Below are 22,197 nucleotides of genomic sequence, written 5' to 3' on the forward strand. Positions count from 1 at the left end.
CTTGCTGCGATAAATAAGTTGAGCAGATACGAAAGAGTACCGCCTCTGGTGCGGTGCCGTGTATGCATCTGCTGAGAATTTGACGGTGTTGCGATAGAGATGGCTATCGGCGGCATGGAAGAAGATCTAGGAGGGTAGATGGTGGCAGCGGGGTGCGGTGGATGAGACGGTCGTGGGAGCGGCACCGGCAAGGTGGACGATGGCGGGTATGAAGCGAGAGGACGGGATGCAAGGATCGCGGTCCGAAGTCGTGGATGAGAGAGGTCGATCTCTTGTAATGGCCAACGGCGTCGGGGTATCAACTCCGACATGGTGGAGGAGGACGACAGTGGATGGGGTGGCGGACGGAGGAGGCTAGGGTGGAGAGGGTGTTTTGGCGCCCACGGAGTACGAATGGGGAAATGGAGGGAGAGAGGAAGGGGGAACCATGTCTTCAGGGCGCGCTTGTCTCAAATGCGAGGAAATTTACAAACTTAGCCCATGTTTAAAATTTCCTACATCACAGCAATATTAGTCGATTGGGGATAGGACGGTAATCTCGCATACACCGAATATTTGCCGATGAGAGTTTGTTTTTGGCGCCCACCGTGTATGAATCGGTGAGGGAGTCGATTTCGGCCGAGGATACATAGTGTTTTGGCGCCCGCCATGTATGAATCCGGGTGAGAGGCGGTTATGTCACGTTTGAGTGAAATTACAAACCTACCCCTATCGAAACCTATAGAAATCGAGCCGATAGGCTTTGCATGGCAGGGATAGGAAGTAATTTCCATCTCGCAGATTTTGGTTTCAGGCGGTTACTCGGACTTTCCCCGCTTCGTTCAAATTTTTGCAGAGCAAGAGTGCATGTTTACTGTGCAAACTCAATTCGAATCCAGTTTGTATTCTATTTTTGTTCGGGCAGGATCCATTTTCGATTGGAATAAAATTCTATATACATCATTATATATATATATATACTTTCAAAAGCACAACAAAGAATTTTGCTCCTTTATATGTATAATATGATTTACAAATACAATGATCTCAAAATCATAAGGTTGAATTCAAAAAATTTAAAACAAATTATGTTCTACTAAAATGTATGGATCAGTAATATCTACATATTAAATAACATAGATGCGCGTGAATTCATATGAGTATCCATGTTTGATAGATCAATTTTGGTTCGAGTATGAATTACATGTATCATCATCTCGAATTCAAATATTTGAATTCCTTTTATGTTGACTCCTTTCACGCCCATCTCTCTCGCATTCATGGTCCTTCATGTAGCTATCACTCTCTTTTCTCCAGCTCACCCACACACTCACTTCATGTTTCTCCTATCTTCGCAAATATGGTCTCTCGACGTATCCCTTGAGAAGTGTCACACTCTCCCTATCGTTATACATTACACGGTTTTCAGTATCTCTCACGTCTCTACCGTTCTCTGGTATCACTAGGTACCTAAGCTTTCTTTTTCACTGCCACACACACAGTCTCACTCGTCTTTCACTTTGTCTTTCTCTCTATGGGGTTCTCTCACACACCCTATATGTCTCTAGATATGACTCATACCACTAAAATTACTCTCTCCTGCAGACACAACATTTGTTGCGGTCTCCTTTCCGTCTCCATCCCAGTTATAAAACTGACATTATTCATTTGTTTACCGATCAGACAACCCCCCCCCCCTCTCACACACACACACACACAACTCTTGCTTCCACTCCCCTTCCCGACTACCGTCTCTCAGCCACACACACAAAACTCTCACTTTTGCACCCCGACTCGTATTTCTCTCACAAACATTTATCGACTAGCCTCTAGATAGGTTTATACACCCGCACACTCATGCTTCCACTATCACATACATGTCTCTCTCGCGCTCCTTGTATCTTTGTAGATTTTTCTTCCCTTCTTGAGACACGCCCTCTCGATCGTGCACACACACACTATCGCCTCATTTTAAGCTGATACCTCTCGCACACACACTCTTTGTGTCTTTGTCACACATGCACTCTGTCCTCCTCCTCCCTCCCTCTCTCTCACACACACATAGGCTTTTGCAACAATTAGCAAGATTCCCATGTGTTGCACGGAACATCAAGATGCATTTGTATGAGTAGTTTATCTTGTGGGAGAAAAGGATGAACGAGGGAAGGCCTTATTTGCAAATGTGGAGAAGGGTGTGGGTATCTTTTTTGCAAAATTGCCATAGTTTCCTTCCTATCCGCCAGATATAAATCGGACGGCCTATATTGCAGGATGGCAGACACACTGTCGGTGTCAAAACCGGCGGATCTCGGGTAGGGGGTCCCGAACTGTGCGTCTAGGACGGATGGTAACAGGAGGCAGGGAACACGATGTTTTACCCAGGTTCGGGCCCTCTTGATGGAGGTAAAACCCTACGTCCTTCTTGATTAATATTGATGATATGGGTAGTACAAGAGTAGATCTACCACGAGATCAAGGAGGCTAAACCCTAGAAGCTAGCCTACGGTATGATTGTTGTATATGGAGTTGATTGCCTACGGACTACAACCCTCTGGTTTATATAGACACCGGATAGGGTTAGGGTTACATAGAGTCGGTTACAATGGTAGGAGATCTTGAATATCCGCATCACCAAGCTTGCCTTCCACACCAAGGAAAGTCCCATCCGAACACGGGACGAAGTCTTCAATCTTATATCTTCATAGTCCAGGAGTCCGGCTGAAGGTATAGTCCGGCTACCCGAACACCCCCTAATCCAGGACTCCCTCAGTAGCCCCTGAACCATGCTTCAATGACGACGAGTCCGGCGCGCAAATTGTCTTCGGCATTGCAAGGCAGGTTCCTCCTCCAAGTCCTTCATAGAAGATTGTAAACACCAAGAGTAGTGTCCGGCTCTGCAAAATAAGCTTCCACATATTGCCATAGAGAGAATAATATTAACACAAATCAAATCTGCTGACGTATTCCATAGTGCGTCATCACACTACAGCCAAGTCCTTCACTCGAATCGTTTTCACTTTTCCACCTCAGTGTGTTTTGCGAGGCGGTTTCCTTGGCACGTCTTGTCAAAGCAGAGATCGTGTACCCCCCTTTTACGGGATTCTCATCAATACGGACGTGGGTAACCCAACCGCGCCACTTATCACGGTGCTTGGGAGGCAAGCGAGTTTTACTAGGCAGGTGGGGACGCACAACCGCATCCGCCCATATAAGGGGACAAGGATCCACCTTTTTACCTACGCCTTCTTCCTCCTTTGCCTATCCATCTCCTGCGCACCCGAGCTCCAGCGCCCAAGCCCGCACTTCCCACCTCAACCTTCTCCAACAATGTCCGGAGCGGGAGGCAAGTGGATGGTCTCCTCCGCCATGGAGGGCAAAGTCAAGAAGCTAAGGAAGGCCGGATACCTGTCTAAGGACATCGCGCACCGGCTTCCCGAAGAGGGGCAGCTTCTCCCCACCCCAAGGCCCCATGAGAGGGTAGTATTTCTCCCCCACTTCCTCCGCGGACTGGGTTTTCCACTCCACCCATTTGTCCGGGGGCTCATGTTCTACTACGGCCTGGATTTCCACGATCTGGCTCCGAACTTCATCCTCAACATCTCGGCGTTTATCGTCGTGTGCGAGGCTTTTCTCCGCGTTCGCCCTCATTTCGGCCTCTGGCTCAAGACCTTCAACGTCAAGCCCAAGGTGGTGCGCGGCAGCCAGGTGGAGTGCGGAGGCGCCATGGCAGGCAAGATGGCCAACGTCCTATGGTTCGAGGGCTCTTTTGTGGAGACCCTAAAGGGATTGCAATCCGGGTGGTTTTATATCACCGAGCCGCACGATCCGAAATGGACCGGAGCCCCCGAGTTCCGATCCAGACCCCCCACGCGGCTTATGTCCTGGAAAGAGACGGGCCTGTCATGGGGTGACGAAAAAGAGGTGACCGGATTGCAAACATGCATCTAGTCCCTGGTGAACAAGCCAGTCCGGCTTGTTAATGTAATCCAGGTTATGCTCGTCCGCCGGATCCTCCCGTGCCAACAACGGGATTTTAATCTGTGGGAGTTCGACCCGGCGCAGCATCAAACCCTCAGCAGGCTCTTCGACACGACGTACGAAGACGCCTGGAAGATGCTATTCAAGGGCGCCGAGGCTCCCGCATCCGCTTCCGAGGACCGCGTATGCCATCTACACCTTTTACAGGATGTTAAGCTTTTTTCATAGTTTGACTCTATGCGGGATCTAAACTCCCTTACCTTTGATAGGCTTGGCGGGCGATATCCGGACCGATTAACTGTCCGGCTCCGCTGCCCGAAGACCCAGCCCCAGCTCTACTAGCGAAGCTGCTGGCTCCGGCGCCTTATGTGGTGCCGGAGAAGAAGGCCAAGAAGAAGAAGACCACGGGGACTCGAAAGAGTTCCTGCAACGTGGTGGTGTCGGACTCGTCATCTGACGAGTCCGAGACGCCCTCCTCCCGCGAAAACGAGGAGGAGGAAGAAGAAAACTCCCCCCCAGCGGAGGGAGGAGGGAAGAGGAAGGCCGCCCCAACGGGGGAGGCCGAGGGGTCTAGGAAAAGGAAGACCCCTCCGCCGGACTACGCCCCCAACGCCGAAGAGGGCAAAGAGGAGTGGCCAAACAGAGCCAAGCGTCCGGCGAAATCGTAAGTTCGGATATCAGAATAACTCATGATGTTCCTTTTTTGCACAGCTTTCCCTAATGTCGAATGTAATTATGCAGTCCGCCCCGGGCCGAATTCGACGAATCGTCGGGCGGCTCCCTGGACTCATCGGACGTGAACTCAGTTCCGCCCGCTGTCTCCCCCCGCACTGCAGACGACGCCGAAGTGGCGTCGCGACAAGCTCTGGGGCAGGAGGAGGTGGTCCCGGAGGAGCCGCAAGGCAACCTCCCGGACTCCAGGGGTGAAGGGGATAAGGTTCCCCAGGGCTCTCAGTACGGCTTTGTGCCGGACACCGCGTAGGAATCTTCCACAGTTTCGGACCACGGTAGGCGAACTCCTTCCAAGAGGAGCAAGCCTTCTGAGCCGGCGACCTCCGTCCAACTGGAGGTGCCGGACAATCTGCTGGAGGTGCTTGACGATGCCTCCATCGACGAGGGGCACCATACTATTATGAGTACGGTGATCCAGAAGGTTCAGTCCGCCAAGAGCGGACTGACTGAAGCTTGTGCTAGCCTTCTAACAGGCTTCGAGGTAAGTAAAAATATGTAAAAATATTACCGCATAGACAGTATCCCCTGATGCTCTGTTTGGCGTTCGGAAAGAAAAGTTGAATAGAGGATCTATTAAATATCGCAGGAGTCTAAGAAAAAAGAGTCAATATGCGTATGCAGGCTTCACTGCTATCCACCGCCGCACTGACTGCGGAGGTGGGTGTCCTGAAGCAGGACCTCGAGCGGACCGAGCAAGAGCTCGGCCTTGCCAAGCGGCGGCTCGAGGAGGAAGAAGGTAAGAAATACCTTACAGAAAAAGTCCCTATAAAAAGGCTTGATTGCAAAAAGAGTAACAGGATTGCACTGCTTATTGTAGGGGCCACGACTGAGGTGGCGACCCTTAAGCAGGCGCTGTCTGAGGCCGAAAAGAAAACGGCCGCGGAGTGCACCGAGCGAGACAGACTTGGGGCTCAGGTCGGTGAGGTGCAGCAAGAGCTTCAGGCTCTCATAAAAAAATATGAGAGTTTGGAGCTGGAGTCGAAGGCGCAAGCATCCGAGCTTGTAACGGCCCTAGAGGCTGCCAAGTCTGCCAAGGCCGAAGCCCAAAAGGCCCTCCAAGAGTTGGAGGAGATGAGGAAGATAGTAGCGGGTAAGGCATTCTTTATGCAAAGCAGAAATATAAAAGTGAACTACCTGTTACTTACTCGAATCCGGAGCTCTCCAGGGGCATTCGCAGATCTTCCCCGTAGCGTATCCGACGCCGCCGCATTCTACCGAGCTGAAGAGGGTAGCTCGATGGAGAAGGTGTTCTGGTCTCAGTATTCTGAGGCCGGACACCCTGTGCCCTTGAGCGACCAGCTGAAACAGCTGGTCGAGCTCCACAAGGCAGCCGAGCAGGCCATGAAGGGCTTCATAGTTCGGCTGTGGTCCGGAGAGGCCCTGCCGGGGAGCTATTTCGGGCTGGTGCGGCGGCTGGTGGAGGCCTGTCCGAGGCTTGAGGTAATCAAGTGCTCCGTCTGCATCGAAGGTGCCCGTCGGGCCCTTGCCCGTGCAAAGGTGCACTGGGGTAAGCTAGACGGTGAGAAGCTTGTGAAGGACGGGCCGCCGCCGGGGAAGGAGCATCGCAAGCCCGAGAACTACTACAAGGATGTTCTTGCAGGTGCCCGCCTTGTGGCGGATGAATGTACCAAGGATGTGATATTTGAATGAGCTCGCTCGTGTTTATCCTGTGCGCTGAAAACTTGTTCATATGCGCTAAGCAATGCTTATTGAATTTAAAATATTACTTTCTATGCGGCCGTTTATCAAAAATTGAGAGATAGCCAGTCGTCGTCTTCTGTCCCCGTGCCACTAGTGCTAGGGTGTTCGGGATAAACCTGAGCGCTCTTTTTCCCATAGTTGGGTCCTTCGAGGGAGGCGCTCAGCACGACGAACCAGGCAATCGGACTATAATGCTTGAACACTCTCACTTAGCCATAGAACTCTATAATTTTAAATTTTGGCGAAGCCCCTAGTTCGGAAGACCGAGTTCGGGGTGCTATCCATGCCTTGGCCGGACAAAGCCAGCTCCTCGCTCGAAGCGGCATAAGCCTTTAGGGACTCGAAAAACCTCTCGAACAGCGACCGGTCTCTCGCCACATCATGACAGTCAGTTTTAGCTTTCTCCACTGAGGTGCTTAACCCAGCTGAACCAGGGCACAATCGAAGTGGTTCTCCTAGTGCTACCTTAGCCGATAGAGCGGAACGTAAGGCACCAAAACATAGGAGCCGGGCAAACCCAACTATTGACCCAAATCATGATTCGGAGCCGATGCATATAGTGCTATAAGTTCGGGGTGCCGCACTTGTGAAAGTGTACAGACTTCTCACACCATTATGAGGGGTACTAAAGCCCCTGGCGTGTTTGCCGTACCATGGTGTACGGGTGCAATCATGTCATTTAATAAACATAGATGTGAAAAGAAGATAATGCAAAAAATAGACAAGAAGCTAAGCATTGTTTATAGAGAGGCTATTTATCAAAGCCGAACGATACAAATAGTGCGGTAAGCAAAAGATATTCGACTATTCAGTATGTCCTGACCAGGGGCAGGCCGCGGAATTGTATTTAAAAAATGGTATATCGCTCGTAACACAGACCACCTGGGAGTTCCATAATGCGGCATGGCTTGTCTGCCTCCCTGGATCTTGCATCGTTTGTGCGGCAGTCGAATTGCCGAACAGGTCGTCCGAAGTATGGAGTCCTGAAAGTAAGAAAAAATTAAAAAAAGAATCCTGCAGCCCCTAGTACGTTTTAAGCCGTATTTTGGGCGTGCCGTTATTGTGCCCCTTCCCCTATGCCCATGGTATTTCAAGGGCGTAGTTATGTACGCGAGGTACTGGTTTCGCTATGTAGCGAAAGCTGGGGTTGGGGCCGCATTGCTACGCTTGCTCAGAGTGTGCCAGGCGGTCCTGCTGTGGGTTACTCCGGGCGCGCCTGGCAGTGTCTGGCTTTTTAATGGCCGGACTGGAGAATTGCCTGAGAAGGCTACTTTGTACCTCCGCTGCGAGAGCTACCGTATGCTCCTCCGTACGGAGGGAGCGTTCGGTGTTTCCATTGACCGTAATTACTCCTCGAGGGCCTGGCATCTTGAGCTTGAGATATGCGTAGTGCGGCACCGCATTGAACTTTGCGAATGCGGTTCGTCCGAGCAGGGCGTCATAGCCACTGCGAAACGGGACTATATCGAAGATTAACTCTTCGCTTCGGAAATTGTCCGGGGATGCGAAGACCACGTCAAGTGTTACTGAGCCTGTACAGTTGGCTTCTACACCTAGTATAACGCCTTTAAAGGTCGTTCTTGTGGGCTTAATCCTTGAGGGATCTATGCCCATTTTCCGCACTGTATCCTGATAAAGCAGGTTCAGGCTACTGCCGCCGTCCATGAGGACTCTTGTGAGATGAAATCCGTCGATGATTGCGTCGAGAACCAATGCCGTGAAGCCGCCATGACGGATGCTAGTGGGATGGTCCCTTCGATCAAAAGTGATCGGGCAGGAGGACCATGGGTTGAACTTTCGGGCGACTGGCTCCATCGCGTATACGTCCCGTAGCGCACGCTTCCGCTCCCACATGGGAATGTGGGTTGCGTATATCATGTTCACCGTCCGCACTTGTGGGGGAAAGCCCTTCTGTCCATTGTTGTTCGGTGGCTTGGGCTCCTCGTCGTCGCTGTGCCGCCCCTTGTCTCTGTTTTCGGCCCTTAACTTGCCTGCCTGCTTGAACACCCAACAATCCCTGTTAGTGTGATTGGCTGGCCTTTCGGGGGTGCCATGTATCTGGCACAAGCGATCGAGTATTCGGTCCAAACTGGACGGGCCCTGAGTATTCTTTTTGAATGGCTTTTTCCGCTGACCGGATTTATAGCCTTTGAATCCGACATTGACTGCCGTGTCTTCATTGCTGTCGCTGTTAACGCAGCGTTTTTGCTTATTCCGACGTGTCCTGCCACTTTTGTCCTTGGTATCCGAATTACCAGGGTTCTTTGATAAGTTGTTACTGCGAGCTAGCCAGCTGTCTTCTCCCGCGCAAAAGCGGGTCATGAGTGTCGTGAGGGCTTCCATGGATTTCTGCTTTTCCTGTCCCAGGTGCCGGGCAAGCCACTCGTTGCGGATGTTATGCTTGAAGGCTGCTAGGGCCTTTGCGTCCGGACAGTCGACTATCTGGTTTTTCTATGTTAGGAACCGTGTCCAGAATTGTCTGGCCGATTCCTCTGGCTGCTGAATTATGTGGCTTAAGTCGTCGGCATCTGGCGGTCGCACGTAAGTGCCCTGGAAGTTGTCGAGGAATGCGGCTTCCAGGTCCTCCCAAGAACCGATTGAGTCTGCTGGCAAGTTGTTAAGCCAATGCCGGGCCGGTCCTTTAAGTTTGAGCGGGAGGTATTTGATGGCGTATAGATCATCGCCGCGTGCCATGTGGATGTGAAGGAGATAATCCTCGATCCATACCGCCGGATCTGTTGTGCCATCGTATGATTCGATGTTTACGGGTTTGAAACCCTCTAGGATTTTATGATCCATTACTTCATTCGTGAAGCATAGCGGGTGTGCGGCGCCTCTGTACTGGGCTATATCACGACGCAGCTCGGAAGAGCTATGTCTATTGTGTTCGGCCCGGCCGGATTTGTTGTATCCGGCGTGAAGATCATTGTCACATGCCGTAGATTGATCTTGTTTGTCTTGCCTTATCCTCCAGTATGTCTCGCAGGTCGGGAGCATTTTCCCGTGCCTTAGTTGAGCAGCGTCGGGGCATGGCTTGGGTGGAGGGCCGAGAGGCCTCTCTATCGCGGCCGCGAGGTGGCCGGTCTGCCATGTCATGCGCTGGTGATGTAGGTGCTTCCTCCTCTGATCGGGGTAGCGGCCTGCGCTACGGGTAACTCTTGGAGGGGTGTTCGAGTTCATACTCTTCGGCCGCAAGGACTTCAGTCCATCTATCAGCTAGCAAATCTTGGGCAGCTCTAAGCTGTTGCTGCTTTTTCTTGAGGCTGCTTGCCGTGGCTAAAATCCTGCATTTAAAACGCTCTTGTTCGGCGGGGTCTGATGGTATGATGAATTCGTCGTCATCGAGGCTTGCCTCGTCTTCGGAGGGAGGCGTATAGTTATCATCCTCGACCTCTCGGTCTGCCGCTCTCTCATGAGGGCTGGCTTCTCCATCTTCTTGTGTCGAATCTTGCTGAGGTGGGTGTTCTTCGGTGCTATCCGGGGTAGTATTATCTCCCGTGCCGGAATCACCGTTTTTGCTTTGGCGGGATTTAGAGCGGCGCCGCTGACGCCGGCGCTTTGGCTGTTTCTTGGGGGCGTCATCCCCCACTGTTCCATCGCCATCTCCATCTTTTGGAGTATCCACCATATATATGTCATATGACGAGGTGGCCTTCCAGCGCCCTACAGGTGCTGGTTCCTGTTCGTCTCCTACATCGTCGTCCATGCCGTCGATGTCTTCGGAGCTGAAGTCAAGCATGTCGGTTAGATCGTCGACAGTGGCTACAAAGTGGGTGGTGGGTGGGCTTTGAATTTCCACATCGTCCGTATCCCACCCTCGCTGACCGTAGACCGGCCAGGGCTCTCCTGATAAAGAGAGAGACTTTAGAGAATTCAGGATGTCGCCAAAAGGCGAATGCTGAAAGATGTCTGCGGTGGTGAACTCCATTATCGGCACCCAATCGGATTCGATTGGCAGGGGCGCGGGGGGTTCGGAGTCCGGGGAGGAGTCCGGATCCTCGGAGTCACGGGTCGTGCAGAGTGCGGGGCTAGCATTCGGCTCGATCGCTTTCGGGATCGCAGCCCCCGAGGTGACGTCCAACCGCTCATCCTCGATTGGCGCAATAGGCTCCGAGTTAGGGGTCGGAACCGATGCATGTGCGGCCTCCAGGACACTGTCCGGGGGCAGAGCTAGATCATGCCCCTCGAGATAGTGCGGCGCGCTTGGCCGTGGCTCGAGCCCGTCGAAGATCAAGTCTCCGCCGATGTCAGCCGTGTAGTTTAAGCTTCCAAACCTGACTTGATGGCCAGGGGCGTAGCTTTTGATCTGCTCTAGGTGGCCGAGCGAATTGGCCCGCAGAGCGAAGCCGCCGAAGACGAAGATCTGTCTGGGGAGCAAAGTCTCACCCTGGACCGCATCGTTGTTGATGATCAAAGGAGCCATCGGGCCTAAAGGCGATGACACAGAGGAACCCTCAATGGAAGCACCAATGTCGGTGTCAAAACCGGCGGATCTCGGGTAGGGGGTCCCGAACTGTGCGTCTAGGCCGGATGGTAACAGGAGGCAGGGAACACGATGTTTTACCCAGGTTCGGGCCCTCTTGATGGAGGTAAAACCCTATGTCCTGCTTGATTAATATTGATGATATGGGTAGTACAAGAGTAGATCTACCACGAGATCAAGGAGGCTAAACCCTAGAAGCTAGCCTACGGTATGATTGTTGTATATGGAGTTGATTGCCTACGGACTACAACCCTCCGGTTTGTATAGACACTGGATAGGGTTAGGGTTACATAGAGTCGGTTACAATGGTAGGAGATCTTGAATATCCGCATCGCCAAGCTTGCCTTCCACGCCAAGGAAAGTCCCATCCGGACATAGGACGAAGTCTTTAATCTTGTATCTTCATAGTCCAGGAGTCCGGCTGAAGGTATAGTCCGGCTACCCGAGCACCCCCAAATCCAGGACTCCCTCACACACCATCATCACCAACTCTGCTTTTATCTCTACTCTATAAAAAAGCATAGTCAATGATGATGGTGTGCCTGCCATCCTGCAATATAGGCCATCCTATCTATATCTAACGGATAGGAAGGAAACTATGGCAATTTACCCGCACTCCTCTCCACATTTGCAGATAAGGCCTTCCCTTGTTCATCCTTTTCTCCCAAAAGATCTTGATGTTCCGTGCAACGCACGGGCATCTTGCTAGTAAGAGTAGAAATTAGACATATACCACTTCTCGAATCTTGGAACCAACAACATTCCTCCCTTATCTCATCAAAACCGCCAAAGGAATATATTTTGAGTGAAACATAACATATTTTCAGTGATATACGTATTTCAAAACTAGACTCTTTTTTCTATCAAACCAGTGAATATGTATTAATCAACTTTGATCGTGTGGCAACGCATCATTCCACAATGTAGTGCCTATAGATTTTTTAAGAAGTCAAACTTTGCAAACTTTGACCAAGTTTTTAGAGAAAAATATGTATATCTACAATAGCAAAAAAAATATAATGTGAAACTACATCATATGATGAATCTAGTGATATATGTTTCGCACTCTAGATGTAAGTATTTTTCTCCACAAACTTGGTCAAAGTTTGTGAGGTTTGACTTTTCAAAAAATCTATAGGCACTACATTCTGGAACGGAGGGAGTAGTTATTACCAGTGTATAATTTTTTGGACACCAGACAAATGGTGGAGTACATATATGAAGAGAAGAGGCGCACGCACGCAGTCGGTCTCTCGCTGTCTCACACACATGAGAGTTACGTAAAGGCACCGTTAACAAATAAACCCTAAAACCCTAGGTGTATTTTGTAGGAATAGTCAGCTCGCGTGATAATTTGATCCGTAGGAGTTGATGGTCAGGGCCATAGGTGAACGACCTGGATGCGGTGGCTCGCCGGTTGCCATGGATCGAGTAGCCACATTTAAAATATCATTTTTTAGCAGGGTAAGAGTTCCGATATTCAATGGCACGCTAAGTAGTTTTTAGAACGATTGGTATGGAGCGAAAATGGAATTCATAACTACTACCTCCTTGGCGTATGGTTGTATGGGTTTATGTTGCGAGATGTTGAACCTGGTAGTTCTAGGGAAAATACTATGGTTTATATGTTGGTTTTCAGTAATGAAAATCAGAAGGGGGAAACACTTCTTTGATAAAAAAACTACTTCCTCCGTTCCAGTTTACTAGTCCCCATTGTAGTTTGGGTCAAATTTTGTCCACGAATTTTACTTGTAAAATGTGCATGGAAAACGAAATTTTTTATACCCAAACAAAAAAGGACTGGAGGGAGTGATTGCTTTGACACAGACGTGACCTCTCATAGTGCAGGCATTGAACCGGCGCGTCGGCCAAGAGGGCCCCACTCGCTGCAGGCCCGGCTGAACACGCCTCCTCGCTGCATGCAACCGGCTTCAGACTGCCCTGCCCTGCCTCTGTTGAATCCGCGCGTGTGTCGGCAACACGTCCTTCCGCGAGCCGGCCGACATTTTAGTACACAAAAAATGACCAAAATATAATTAATTACGCATGGTCTTGACTTGTTGTGCTCGTAGTGGTAGCAGGAACTGGAGGTTTTTCTTTAATTATAACTCTCCTCACATTTTTTTTGGCTTTGAAGTGAATCATGGTTGGTGGACATTATCTACGAATGTGCAGATATGTGTGAACATGAGTTTGATGTGGAAGTTGAACTTGGAATGTCGGGCTTGCACGTGAACTATACCATGTCCAATGCTTCATCTGTTATTGTTTGGAAAGTTATTGCTGCTATTACATGACCCGTAAAAAATTATTTTGTGGCACATCAGTAGATGCACGGACATCACAACAGGCATGATGACTGGATAAACATTTGAACCAGCTATTATGAAGGAAATTTTGTATTGACAACAGTTTTAGATAGCAGGAGACGCCTAGCCTGCTCTGCCTTTGCTAGCTTATTTCTGGCTTCTTCCATCTCTTCTTTGGCTTGGGTGAACAGAGCATCTGATTACTCTTTTCGCTTCTTCGGGAACTCAGCTACATTCTCAAGGGCTGCTGCACACTTTCTTTCAGCCTTTACTAGATCCACGAGGAAAGGAACAGTTGATGACTCCACCTCACTTGTGTGTAATCCAGCATCATCTGGGAATTTGCACCTTGTGTCTAATCCAGCATCATTAGGGAACTGGCACCTTGTGTGTAATCCAGCCTCATTTTGGAAACATGATCTCGAGGTTGACCATACTTCCCTCCTCACAGGAACTACATCCTAACATGAATTTACTTCTTTTTTAGATCAATACTCAGAGCAACCCAGATCCATTTAGTAGAAGTCAGATAAACAGGACTCGCAGAAGTGAATTCGAAAGGAAAACTATAAAAACAGACTACAAGGTGAGAACACCCACTTCCTACATCAAGCTAAAAATGAAAGCATTAGGACGACTAAGACTCTTCTTATTACACATCGAAGAACACGAGGCTAAGAGAAACAGAAACTACAACATACACACATCGAAGAACACGAGGCTAAACGAAAGTAATTGAAAGGGTGTTACTTACCAAAGCTTGTTTTACAGGTCCGGTGCATCTCCTGTTTAACTTGCCACACTCCTTGAAGATGTCCCCAATATCTTGTGTTTGGTCTTCATTGCTCCTCTGCATGTTCGCACTCGTGGTTTTAAAATCTCAACATGGCAAGAAAAATATACTACTAGTAATACTCACTCATCTTGTGGGCAACATTAAAGCACTCGTCTGCCATGTTAGAGTATCTCCAACATAAGCGCAACGCGCGGCACTTTAAAAAAGCATTTATAGTGCTGAGATCGAGAAGTAGAGATAGAGAGCAGAGGATAGTTCTCAGCATAGATAGATAAAAAATAGATAGTTCAACTACTTCTCATCGTCCGACTCCTCCTCGGTGATGTCCTCCCCTGACGTCTCAATGTAGGCGTGAAGATACTGATTGTCGTCAGATTCCCAAGGCGACGCTGCTCCTAGCCTCATGCTGAATTGAGCATCCGCTTTTCACGTACACTTGTCCTCGCGATAGGCGGCTCGCTCCGCCCTCCTCTTCTCCCTCTCCGCCCTCCTTTGCACGTAGAACTCGCGCTCGTTGATGACGTCCCGTAGGAAGCATTGGCGCCACAGTGCTATGGCTTCCTCGTCCATCTCGGCAATGCCGATATGGTGCTCCCGCCTCTGGTTGTCGGTGATAAGCCGCGGCAGAGGCGCGAGCTCCTGCGCCCGCTCCCGCGTTGGCACGTTGGGAAAGTTCAATGTTCTATGAGGCCACCGGAGGTGCCACGCCGCCGCGCCGTACGCGTGGGCAGCCTCGTTGGCAGTGTCAAAATTGCCGAGGCTGAGGCACATCCCACGGAACTGGATCTCGGCGAAGAAGCCGCCGGAGGGGCTCGCGGGGGCGCCGCGGTATCCCCAAGTTTCTCGGCGACGCGGTGGCATGGTGGCGCAACGGCGGCAAGGCGAGAAAGAGCAGGGAGAGAGTGGTGGCAAGGCATAGAGTGGGGAGAGAGCGGTGGCAAGGCACAGAGCGGTGGGAGGGCGTTGGATTTTATAAAGCGCGCCGGACACCGCGCGCCAAAACTAGCGCATGCCCGGCCAATTTTTCCCGCGCGCGCGATTCTTTCCCGATGTCCTTGCTATCTCTACTCTCTTGTCTACTATTATATTTATTTTATATTTAATATTTATCTCTACTTCTCTACTCTCTACTGTTTTTTTCTTTTACAAAACATAGTTGGTGATGATGGTGTGCCTGCCATCCTGCAATATAGGACGTCCGATTTATATCCGACGGATAGGAAGGAAACTATGGCAATTTTGCAGAAAGATACCCACACCCCTCTCTAGATTTGCAAACAAGGCCTTCCCTCGTTCATCCATTTCTCCTACAAGATAAACTACTCATACAAATGCATATTGATGCGTTTTACGCATGGGCATCTTGCTAGTTCTAAAAAACTTTTCATCATTTGCCACACTACTGGTTGCAGATGAAGAACCTACCCAAGCATAGCGCGATACAGGAGCGACACACAATTACAAGCTGATATTCTGTTGGACAATGGAGGCTATAACCAATTACTTTCATGGCAAAATAGCAACCAGGAAATTTGAAGGGTAGGTATGAACAAAATTGGAACTGCACATGTACTGCTAAGTGATTCAATACACACATTACCAATCGAGGAGGAGAACGATGGTCGCGGCAGCCTCTGTGCATCATGGTCGGCAACGGGAGTCAGTTCATTTTCCACGATGGTGGTGCTTCTGCGCTTGGCGTCGGCTTCCGGGAAGCAGATCCGAGATCGTGGAAGACGGTGCTGGGGAAGAGGCTCCATGTACGACGACGACGGTGGACCGGCTCCAATGCGGCGTACGAGGTTGTCGATGAGGCAGATGCGCTGCGGTGGATGAGTGCGCCGATGTAGAAGGGGAGGAGCACGAAGGCTGCGGTGCCGTGGAGAAGTCTATTTTGCGGTGGGTATAGAAAATGGGGAGTATTCAGGTGTAATACTCAGGGTGTCGGGGTGGGGTTGGCTGGGTAGGGTGAACCTGAAGTTATGAAAACAGCCCCCTACCAAGCGTCATCCATAGGCCTATTCCGAAGGCTATGATGGTAACTTCGCACTGCTCGAATCAGGGTCGCGGGAGATTTTCCTGTCGGCCTCAAAATTTTGTGACACTGAACTCCCCGTGTGGCGTGCCGGGTGATTGGGCTAAGAAACTAGCGAGTAGTACTAGTAACTACTAGTACTCCCTCCGCTTTTATTAACTTTGCATATTAGGTTTGACCGAAGTCAAACTTCCTAAAGTTTGACCAAGTTTATAGAAAAATATAAGCATTTATCATAACAAATATGTATGATGTGAAAGTACATTCAATAATGAATCTAATGGTATTTATTTGTTACTGTATTGTATATGTTAATATTTTTTGTTATAAACTTTCTGAGAGTTTACAAAACTTGACTTTGACCAATGCTAATACGTGAACTTAAATAAAAACGGAGGGAGTACACATTTGTTTTCTTAGTTTGTACTGAATTAATCATTTGTTGTAATTGTGAAATAAATATATTAAGCTACTGACTTTGAATGTAATGGTCTATACAATTCAATAGTTGCAATCATTGTTGAATTCCAAGTTGTATACGGGGTCTATAGTACTTCACAATATGCTCAAACTCACATAATCCCAGTCAAATGAGAAACTAAATGCATTTCATAGTTATTTCTCCCTCCGTTCCAAAATAGATGACTCAACTTTGTACTAAGTTAGTACGAAGTTGAGTCATCTATTTTGGAACGGAGGGAGTACTTAGGATGCAACAAAACCAACCATAACTCTACATCATCCATTATAAAAGCAACATTTTGAACACATCCCAATGTGGGAATGAAACGTGTAGAGAGAGCTTGCGAAGATGGAGCAGATAGGGCGGGAAAGATTGTATGTATGTGGACAAGAGAGTAGGACACAAACCTAACGAGGCAGAGAGAGATAGAGAGAGAAAGAGAGAGGAACAAGTTAGGTTTGTGAGAAAGATGGAGACATGTAATATACGTGAGATGCATGTGCATCGGGATTCTGTACACATGGAAGGAGAAGAGACAACAGGTTTGATGAGAGAGCTGCAAAAGCATGGACGAGAGGGGAAGGATCTCGTGGGTTGAGGGATTGATCATTTTGTGCGGGGGAGAGAGGGATTGGTAATTTTGTGCGGGAGAGAGGGGGAGGAGTCAGTCAGCTATCGTCACAACATCCTGCTTCCAAATGGCCCTGCATTCTCTAGTGTAGTGTGGTTGCCGTCTTCGATCTCCTCGATGCCCTCTTTGAAGATTGAGGTGTTGTGCATGCTGGGGTGCAGAGAAGCACAAGCGAGAGTGGTCGCCATATAACCTTGGATGGGGATGAATTGTATGCTCAGGGAAGGGGGTGTGTGTGCGGTGTGTGTGTGTGTGTGTGTGTGTGTGTCAGAGATTGAGAGAAATCAAACCTATGGAGAGAAATGTGTGTTATGTTAGGAAAAGCTACATGCTAAATAGGGTTTTCACAAAGAGATTGTGCGTGCGAGATAGAGAGCGATGTGCGGGCCTTGAGGTGGGCAGGGGCCGGGTGAGGGTGTGATGCATGTGTTCCATGCGATCGTGCGAGGGATGGATGAATCGAGAGAGATGATTGTTGTGTTACGGATGCTCCCCCCTCTCTCTCTCACACACAAGTAAAATAGAAGACCGTTCTCTCATGTATTCACAGCGTATCAGCATCTGTCTATGTCTCACTCATGCATGATCATTTGCACATTCACACCTCTCTATGTCTCTATCACACGCACACTGTCTCCACATTGCCCTTCCGCCACAACACACATATGGACACATACACACGTTCTCTCTCAGTAACACACACACAAAATCAGTATTAAAAAAACTAGGGCGCATCTAAAACATCCAAATCCAAATAAACACGAGCTGGAGCTAAGTTCAAATATATGGAAATACTGTAGCATCAAGAACTTTTCTAGGAAAAAAAAGTTGAGTAATATTCGGGGATTGTTTTCGCACACACACACAAAAAGGTTCGGTGGATGTCCTTCGAGCGTGACACGGTGACGTACCGTGTGATCGACCGCGCGGCCACGGTTGACGCACTTGCACATGATTCCGTATCGTGGTTGTGGTAACTAATATAAGCGCTGCCTCGGTCTAATGTTTATGTGTACTAGTACCGTTTTATTTTAAGTTTGACCAACCCTATATAAAACTAAGCTAAGCTCCCACACGCGCACTCATCAATATGCCACCGCCGTTGCGCATGCCGGCACCCGCCTGCTCCGGCCAACAATTTCTCGCCCATCACCGCCGTGTCACCACCATCCCTGTGCCATGAAGCCGAAGGCTCGCCCGCTCACGTCGTCTGCAGTCCCTCCTCGCGATGTCGTCGCGCTGCCAAGCACGCGAGCAGCTGGTGGAGCCGCATCTATGCATGCAGCATACGAAGAGGAGGACGAGCGCATGCTCCAGCACGTCGGCAAGGAGGAACTAGCGTGTCATTGTCGTCTCCGCCCGCGCGAAGGAGGCGCGCATGGTGGCTGTCATGGCGGAAGCCGGTCGTGCCCGCGCGGAGCCCGCAAACCGGGTGCGGACGGGAAATCTACCTATGAGTCCTTGAATGCCACGTGGATCCTGCAATCTGAAGGAACAATTTGGGTCACTCGACTCTTGTGAGCCGTTGGATGCAACATGGATGGCTAGAAGGGCTTGTTCAACCTCCGAAATTGATGCACTGTTCATCTTCTCACCCCGCCACATGCCTAACCGCCTGCTGCCGCCGCCCCGCCCTCCCCTGAACTGCATGCCACAACCATGCTCCCCCACCCCGCCATCCGTTTAACCCCGAGCACGATCCATTTTTTCCGGCAAACTGCATTCCACACCCAACACTCATAAGATAGATCATGGGCACCCTGCCACCCTAATATAGATACGGGGGTAGCTTCTCTACTGTCTTGTTCTTTCGCTCCGTCGAACTTCTTTCACAAATCGACTGACCCAAATTATACTACTAGTACGAACATATTAAGTACAATAGGAACACGAAGATACGAGCAGTAGTACCAACTGTAAGAAAACAGTAGTAAGACATACTAGTACTACTAATGTACATACTAAAGAGCTCAAATAACGAGAAAGAACATAAAGTTCAAATACCGAGAAAGAACATAAACATAGTTCTGCTGGGGGCTCAGCACAACACACCCCTAAAATAAAACTAAGCAACTAGTCTGCTTGACACTGCAGTAGCACCAGCATGAGTGACGACACTGCCACCTTACTCGGAGTCTGAGTCTGAGTCCACTTCCTCGACTTCGTCCTCGTCGCTCTTCCTCTTCCTCTTTGCCGACGCTTCTTTGCTTGAACTGGACACTGGGCTCTGCTTCTTCATCCAACCCTTGTAGATATTTAAACAAAGGTAGGCATCCATTGCTGCGTACATGATGTGATCTTCATCTAATGTCTTTGACTCCCATGCGTGATGAAACTCGTGGTGAGGTTTCTTCAGTTTAGCGTACGAAGGATCAATCATGGCTGCTGCCAGGATCAGCATTGAAGGCTGAGAAGAGGACACCAGGCTTGCCTTCTGTAGATCGAAGGGCTGGCCTACAACGAGGCCTATCATACCCAGGACATCCCTGTCGTTCCCACAGTCTACAGTAACGAATTTCACTCTTTCATCCTTGAGGAAGTTCTTAAAATCCTGACACTCAATGTCAGCATGGCATATGTGGTAGACCAAGAACACGTTATGTACGCAAACCTGGATCACGGCGGGCTTCTTCTTCTCTGCCTCCTTTAGAATCTTCTCTCTTTTCAGGACTATGGTGTACTCAACATCTAGCCCAATGACCCACTCATCCTTTGAACTGTTGAACATGCGTAGGAAGCGAGCAAGGCATGCTTTCACCGTCACGGATCCACGTGTGTAGATGACGATGAACTCATCGTCGGTGATGGCTCTAACCTGGTACTCAGCGGCGACCATGGAGATTTGGGAGGCCATGGATTTTGGAGGAGGGTTAAGAGAAGTTGAACTGGTGTAATGTGAAAGGACGGGACGACTGGGAGCGAACTGTTGTAAGGTACTCCCAAAGAGTATATCCTCTGCCTATGGATAAACAGGGACGAGTAGGGCGTGCGAACGGCGTGGGGTTGTTGGCTTGCACGGTGGATAAACGGCTGCAAGCCCCCAAAGAGTTCTGGAGTACTATGCGGGACCCACTAGATGTCATGTCTACTAGACCCATATCATAGGCCTGACGTTATAGCTTCTGCCTGTTCACACGCCATGCCGGCGTAACTTCACTTAATTCTGTCAACCGTCGCGCCTCCCATGACCTTCGCCTCCCTCATGTGGTCGCGCCCTTTGAGACTTCGACCGGCTATAAATGAGCTTTTTTTGCCTAGTCTGCATGCATCATACTCCCTCTGGTCCTTTTTACTTCTGTCAACCGTTTGTAAAGTGTTTGATTATAATGAGTATAAGAACTACGTTTCATAATGAGTATAAAACTATTGATTTGACATTCTGAATGTTGATACATTTTTATATAAGTTTGGTCAAAGTAGAGGTACATTGACTTCAGATAGAACTTAAATGCACAATGCGGACTAGTTCCTCCGTCAAGGTGTGTGCCATGTCCTATCTAGTCATCATAACAAGGTTAGCTATTAGAGTACTACTACCTCCCTTCTACTTTAAAGGGCTCGATTCAAAATTTTCACCAACTCTTACCAAGATAGAGGTGGTGGAATAGTTTTTGTAGTATGCAAAAGTACTCAACTAATGATGTCGTTCTTCACAAAAAATGTGTTTACCAATGCATTATTGCATTGCATTCATGCATGAACACTAGTTATTCTAACCCCGTCTCTTCTTTAATTCTTTGCCACATCAGCATGTTTGATATTCCCATGTGCATGATACCAGCTAAGATACCACCATTATGGCCAGCCTTAATCATCGCATGCAATAATTTAGTGCCCCTTGAAATATGAACATGTGTGGGGCGTGTATGTTTTTAATGACTTGAGACTATACCTAGCCCGGCATGCAAGATGACTTATTATGCACCGTTCCCCATACCTACAGGAAGCCCGTTTGTCTCCAAATCTTTTCATGTCCATGTGTGAAAACAATATGCCTGCTTGACTCTCCTTCTCTCTCCGGCGGTCCCACCACTCCACCCCGTGTGGAAAAAATCTGCATGCATGACTCTCCTCCCCCCGCGCTCGTCCAATCCATTGTGACCAGCAATATTTCCACCCCTTCCCTCCCCGTAATTTACTCCAACAAATATGCCCATGTAGCTGTTACGTTAATCACGGAACATATCTTACGGGACGCTGCTTCAGTTACTTAACTGTAGGTGCATTGGGTCACTAACATATGGGCCCAACAGGGGTCTAGCCCACATGTCTGCGACGCAACTAGACCTGCAGTTAAGTCAGTGCAGCTCAGTCCATATCTTACGTAGGTGTGCCATTGCTCGCTATAAATACTGCGCCTCCCCAGCATTCGGAAGAATGCTCACGTTCATCGCTATCTCCTCCCCCTCCCTCTCACGTCGACCACCATGGCATCGCCCCTCGTTGCACCGCCCGGACGGTCACGTGTCGCCGTTCCGTTCCTCGCCGCCACTAGTCGAGGAGGACACGTCGGTGTTCCGCTCCTCGCCGCGACACATCGAGGTGGATGCGTCTGCGTTCCCAATCTTGCCAACACGCACGTCGGAGGACGCTTCGGCTCCTCGCTACGAGGAGAACGTCACGCCCCCCGCCGAGCCCCCCATTCTTGAGGAGCTTTGGAAAGAAATGTGTGTCGCCTTGTGGGAGGCTTTGCCTCCGGCAGAGCGCGCCAAAATAGAGGCAGAAAAGAAGGCTGAGGAAGAGTTGCGCGCCGCGGGACAAGCTGCCTGGCAGGCCTATGTCGCGTCCGAGGGAGTCAGGCAATTGGCTCTTTGGCAGAAGGCTCGTGCGAGGGCCGTGAGGGTGGCGGAGGACGCCCGTGCCAAAGCCCTGAGTGCAGTCGGGCCCAAGCGCCTCATCTACGCTTGGCGGGACGTGGACCGGGTGCACGCTTCCAGCGATGAGGAGTACTTGTTGGCGCCGGATCACCACACAGGTGAGATCACGCTCGCCCGCCGGCAAGCCGCCAATTAGCACCTCACGAGTTGCGAGGCTAAGGAAGAGGCGTTGTGTCGGCGCGCTGGGAAACGACCACGCACCGGGGCACTCGT

The 22,197-nt window shown here is 49.7% G+C and overlaps 1 protein-coding gene across 1 annotated transcript; it reads right to left on the reverse strand.

Moving 5' to 3' along the window:
* Positions 1-14,404: 14,404 nt before the first annotated feature.
* LOC147959333 (ethylene-responsive transcription factor 13-like) lies at positions 14,405-14,839 on the reverse strand. Its single transcript, XM_087532605.1, has one exon. It carries the CDS (start codon positions 14,837-14,839, stop codon positions 14,405-14,407), a length of 435 nt encoding a protein of 144 aa, XP_087388731.1.
* Positions 14,840-22,197: the final 7,358 nt, after the last annotated feature.

This window comes from Triticum urartu, chromosome 7A, assembly GCF_056163025.1.
Source record: "Triticum urartu cultivar PI428250 chromosome 7A, HENAU_Tu73, whole genome shotgun sequence".
Taxonomy (NCBI): domain Eukaryota; kingdom Viridiplantae; phylum Streptophyta; class Magnoliopsida; order Poales; family Poaceae; genus Triticum; species Triticum urartu.